This window comes from Prosopis cineraria, unplaced genomic scaffold (genome assembly GCF_029017545.1).
Source record: "Prosopis cineraria cultivar Desert tree isolate PC_DT_omini unplaced genomic scaffold, ASM2901754v1 PC728, whole genome shotgun sequence".
Taxonomy (NCBI): domain Eukaryota; kingdom Viridiplantae; phylum Streptophyta; class Magnoliopsida; order Fabales; family Fabaceae; genus Prosopis; species Prosopis cineraria.
In genome coordinates this window covers 33,973-39,855 of record NW_026556053.1, presented here as the reverse complement: position 1 = coordinate 39,855, position 5,883 = coordinate 33,973, and the positions used below count along the sequence as shown (strand labels likewise).

At 29.5% G+C, this 5,883-nt stretch overlaps 1 protein-coding gene across 1 annotated transcript; it reads right to left on the bottom strand.

Moving 5' to 3' along the window:
• Positions 1 to 1,353: 1,353 nt before the first annotated feature.
• On the bottom strand, positions 1,354 to 4,328 carry LOC129298154 (sulfhydryl oxidase 2-like). The gene is made up of 2 exons (XM_054936564.1): positions 3,702 to 4,328; positions 1,354 to 1,495 (listed from the first exon to the last, which is right to left on the bottom strand). Exons 1-2 carry the CDS (start codon positions 3,935 to 3,937, stop codon positions 1,369 to 1,371), a joined length of 363 nt encoding a protein of 120 aa, XP_054792539.1. The 5' UTR covers positions 3,938 to 4,328; the 3' UTR covers positions 1,354 to 1,368.
• Positions 4,329 to 5,883: the final 1,555 nt, after the last annotated feature.

The following is a 5,883-nucleotide window of genomic DNA, read 5'->3' as shown; positions in this document are numbered from 1 at the left end:
GAGAAAAAGAAGACATTGTGGAGTGAGAGACTGATGATTTAGTCCTTCTGTGAAAATAGCCGTGTCCGTCACAGTTTTCTCTCTCTTCTAGCATACTGCTTTTTTTCAAAAAGCGACTCTTGTTAGCTTGTTCAAATAATCTGATATCTGATTATTTTCAGATTCTGATTATTTTTACAATTTTAAACAACCACCAAAAACTTTGCTATGAGTGATTATTTTTTTTAAAAAAAGTGCTTTTTAGGCCCAACATCTATAAACCTCTTCACATGAAGGCATCTAAGTTTAAATCCGGAAAAAGATCAGGTTCACTATTCTTTGCAATGAAAATTTAATTAAGATAGGGAGCAGTAAGAATCAAACTCTTGACCACTTGGTTATAGAGGTTCCAATACTTTGTCAAATATATTAAGCTATGAAAGGAGGGCCAAAATAGTTTTATTACAATCTCTAACAAGTGAGAGGACAAAGAATGCATCTTAAAAGGGACAAAAAAATAAAACTGACTTTCTACAAGAAACTATAAAATTAAGAGATACTAATGTACACCAAAGAGTGGCAAGGTTGCTTCATGGGGTGGGTCCAAAGAGTACTCAGAATGCTGAGATCTCATAGGTTGAAATTATTTTTTCAGCTGAAATCTTAAGGTTTAATTTGTCCATGTGGTAATATAAATGTGTCTTGTGATAAGATTTTCAAAATATATCAATGTCTCTCCTAATGAAACACAGAAAAAGGAATCTTTCACACAACTTGTGAACTGTTAAATAGTAGTGGGGAGAATACGTTAAGCTTCCTATACATAGAGTAGAGTAGAGAACATGTACGGTCAGAAATAAACTGCATCCTACAACATAGCTTGGCCCCAAGTAACATTCAATTCTACCATGATAATTGGCTTTATTTTGCTTCTGACACTGAATTTCCTCATAAAAAAAAGTCATGTAGAATGAGAACAACAAATCACAGAAAAATCTTCTAACCCCCCAAGTTATTCTAAATCAAACCAACTTCAAAACATAAATCCCAACATAAAAAATATGACTATGGAGGACTTAAACAACCCAAATCATTTTAAGACAAGCAACCCAAGCACAAGACTGACAAAAATAAAACAGGATAGCTAATCCCACTAGAAGTAATATATCACAGGGCCCAAAGAACTGAATGGGATAATCCCAAATAACTAATCAGTAAAACTCCCAAATGATGGCAAGAAAGTAACTCGTACAATTTGAATAAACATTAAAACACAATTGAAACAAAGTAATAGAAGATGCACTTACCTTCACTGCACAATCTACCCTTGTCATTAATATGATCCCTGGATGTGCAGCATTAGGTCCATTAAAAAGCCGTGCAACCTTTTCATAGTGCGGCTGTAATAGAAATTGAAAATGAGAATAACAATAGTTCCAAATTATTAATTAAATAACCCTCAAATTTTAAACTATATTTTGGTAAATAGTACCTTATAATCCTGCAAGCAGGACACCTGACAGAAAAATAAGGACATATGGAAAATTAGAATCTATCGATACCCATATTTCATGGTTGTTAATCTAACAACATGCAGAAAGAACTTGTAGCAAAATCTCCTATGAAGGAATTTAAAAATTAGGGAAAATTAATTATTTGGTCATTGTAGTTTTCACTTTATTATAACTCAATCCCTAAACTATAATTTGTTATAATTCAATTCCTAAAATTTGCCTCTTATAGATCAATCTTTATAGTTTTAACCATTTAAATATTGGTCATTTATTTTAAAAAATAAAATTATAAAGATTAAAAATATTTTAAACTGTTAATATGTATAATATTTATATAGATTGAAAAGGTTTAGTAATTTAAAATATTAGTCATAACTTTTAACATAATTTTAATCTTATATTTTTATTTTTTAAGATATAAGAACCAATATTTAAATGATTAAAGATATAAGAACTGAGTTACAAGAGTCAAAATTTAAAAACTGAGTTATAACTGAGTCAAAACTACAAGGACCAAATGAATAATTTTCCCTAAAAACTAAGTTGAACTGGATGATAAAAGAGCTAATTTTTTGTTTTCAGATTTTTGTTCCTAAGCTACTATCTTAATTCTTAACTGCATAGAGAGATCCTTGGAGCAAAGGCCAATACCATGTTTAACAAAAATATACACGAAGAAGCAATATTTTATCAAGAAAAACCCAAAGAATAAAGTGGAACAGTGGGAAAACAACTTGGTAGGTTTGACTGAATTGAGTATCTCTATGAGTAAATGAACAGCTTGATAACTAAGACAAGGATGAAAACAACCAAGCACGTTGTTGACTAATAAGATGTTTGTTGATAAAATTGTAGCTAAAATAATGAGTTATGCTGCCTGTAGAAAGCTAATAAATTCACGCTAATGCATTATTTATGTATGATACAGATTTGAATTAATCACAAAGAAATTAATTTCATGCCCATAGTTTTTTGTTAAATTGAATAGTTAATCTTCTTGCCCATGATTTTTAATAGAATTGCCCATATATTAATTTCTATTAAATATATATATTGATCCACAGGAATTATCTCTTCTACTTAATGCCAAGAGACTTGGCATTTTATGAACTGAGATCTTGCCCTGGAATACCATAGCAATAAACATCCAGCTAGATGGCTAAATTGTAATATGAGTACATTAACCACACAGTTCTTGCAACTGTAGGCAAATAAGACAGGATATCATATTTGTAAAGAGCATGGAAACAAGGTCCTAACATAAATAGACAAAATTAGGATACCAAGAGGCTAGGAATAACAACAGCTTATAAACCATATAAATATCTCAATCAAAAATGGAAATTAGAATATTAATTGATAAGTTAATTGGTATATCAAAGTATAAATAATACTTAACAAGGGGAGAAAAAAGTGAAGGAGGGAGAGGAAACGAGGGCCAAAGCAAATGAAAGATCAATAAGAATTGTTTTTTTCTTTTGGGGGGGGGGGGGTAGTTGACAATAATTTCACTTGCAAACATATCTAGAGTGTAGATGATGTATTCCAACGGCAGCTCAAAAGCATGTTGAAAGAACACAAAGTACTCCAGTAAATAAAAGTATAAACACATTTAACTGAGTGTTTGATGGATGTTTTGAATAACCATGCTTAGTCAAAGATGTTGTACTTGGCAATTATGCTATCATAAGCAACGACTGCAAATTATACTACAACTCAAGCCCTGCTTACTTAACAAATATGTATGGGTGGACAATATGAAGTGGATGGAATAAAGATAGTCAGTTTGAAGTCAAGGCTAGTCTTCTGCTAGATTTTCCCCCATTTTCAACTTTACTGTTCAGTTTAGTTTTCATGCATCTTCAATCAACTTTTAACATCAACATACTAGTTAAACTAGAGGTAATCTCTCACTGCTTTACCAAACAACCCAGTCAAATTTTCCAAAAACATTGTAATTCTTTTTCTGCCTTACAATAAACTCTAAATGCTTCCAGATTCCAGTTAACTGTCATGTGAATTCGTTTCTCTCACTACTTTATAAGCAGATCTACTTTCTGGTCAAAGGGTCATGCAATTTTTTATTCGGGCCCGGTCTTTTAAGAAATATGAAATTAAAACTTAAAAAACAGGTTCAAGACCAATAGAGATTTCAATCAACTCATCAAAACAAGGATATATACATACTGCATAGGAATGATCACTAACCAATGAGCAAAGAATTCAACAATAGCAAAAGTAGCAGGAGTATCCTTCAGAACAGCATCAAAATTCGTCGCATTCAAGTCAACGGCATAATCTCGAAGATCTCCATTATTAACATTGTTTTTGACTGCTCTAAGGATCGAACGACGTGACCCCAGTGAAGAATCTGAAGTCACCACGCAGCTGATAGAAAGTAGGCTCAGAACAACAAGACCCAAATAGAAATACACCCCAGACATGGAAAATGGGAAGATAACAGAGCCAGAAGGAAAGGGAGAGAAAAAAAAAAAAAAAGCTATAACTTCAGATTATCTGCCCAATGGTTCGGCGGTTTATAGGCAAATATCGAAGAAAGATGATGATTTTGAAGTGAGGGTGGAAAGAGATGGATCTGCGAACAGTTCCTTTCTGTTGACTTCCACACCAAACAGGCTTTGAAGTTCTTGGAACTTTATAGATTGGAGGGTTTTGAAGATGGTGGTCACTGGTAATCGATTCCGACTTACGTTACCTTCTTTGGAGTTGGCCCGACTAGGAGATACACCAAACCACTTGAAAATTAAAAAATCTTCCGTTTCCGACGTTTTAATTTGCGTTTCTTCCATGATCCTTCTGTCTTTCTTGTTCTAATTTTTACGGCAAGGGGCAAGAAACAGAGAAGAAATCCCCCCAAATATGAGAAAGAACACCAAAAATTATAGGTAATTTTTTTTTAGAAAAATAAATGAATTAACTTTTTAGTCTCTTGCAGGCCAAAATTAACTTCCTAGTCTTTTGGAGTTTCAAGGGTTAAAATGTATTCCTTGTGTTAAAATATTCTTCCTCAATTTAAAAATATAAAATATTTTTTAAAAAATTAAATATTTAAAAATATAAAATATTTTTAATTTTTTGAGGTGTAATCATTGTCTTTTTAAAAAAAAATGCCCGTGACTTTATATTTATAGGGTACTTAATAAGGATAAATATAAAAAAATAAGATTAATTTGAAAGAAAGTAATCACTTTATTAAGGGGTGAAATTTGATTAAAAATATCTTACATTTTTAAACAGAGGAAGTATAAACTATTTTTAATCAAATCTTATTCTAAAAAGTATATGATTATTTTCAAACTAATGTCATCTTTTATATTTATTTTTATTTAATAAAGTGTTCATTTTAAAATAAATAAAAGTAATTCTTTTTATTATGGACACTTTTTGAATAAAACACATTAATTATATCTTAAAATTTAAAAAAATTATTTTTTAACATTTAACTTTTTAAAAAAATATCTTACATTTTTACAAGGGAGTATGAGAAATTAAATTTATTTACCATCTCAATTTACTGGGAGCACTAGCATTTGGTATCAAACTATATATGGAATTTTTATAGAAAATGATGCGGCTTGTGAATCTTAAATGCTCCCTCCAGTATAATTTTCAAACTTCTAAAAGCAACCAATATTTTTTCCTAAAATGCTTCAAATAAATAAATAAAAAGACTTGACACATTTTGAAGGGAATTTTTTAAAAAATGATAAGTTTAAAATATAAATTATGTAAAACTATTTTATTGATATGTGTAACTTCAACAATTTTTGATTTATTAAAAGCAACGGTGAAAATAGTGTATTTCATTTCTTAAATTTTATTTAACATGTCAAACACAATTTTAATTTTTAATTTTATCTTTTAACTTTTTTGAGTAATTATCTTTCAGCTTAAATGAGTTGAGAAAAGTTTTTTGGTCTTTTTTTTCCGGCAAACAACTGATAATATTATTACATAATTAATATAAAGTACTACTTCATTTTTATTTGTAAGAAAAACTATTATTTTTTACTTTTTTTTATATAAGCAAAACCATATATTTTAATAAGTATTTATTATACATTTTCTAAATCACTTCTTATAATTTACATGAATGAGAAATAATTAATACATGCTTATATTAATGAACATATAGTATTTTAGTCCAATTTTTTTATATTCAGACATAATTATTATAGTTAATTAATTTTTTTAAACTATGTAATATAATTTTTTTATATATATAGAAACGGAGGAAATATCTTGTTATTAACATGGGAGTTCACAATGCTTATGGTCAAACATAATTGACAATATTTATTTTCAGTTTGATTTGAAATCAGATAAATGGTGTCAACTCTCTTATCATGTACCATGTATGGTTCTAACA

Bases quoted from the DNA above. Each gene is read 5' to 3' on its own strand.
- LOC129298154 (XM_054936564.1), bottom strand. From the start codon at position 3,937: ATGTCTGGGGTGTATTTCTATTTGGGTCTTGTTGTTCTGAGCCTACTT. The intron at 1,496-3,701 runs GTTAGTGATCAT...TTTTTCTGTCAG, and splicing joins GTTGAATTCTTTGCTCATTG to GTGTCCTGCTTGCAGGATTA.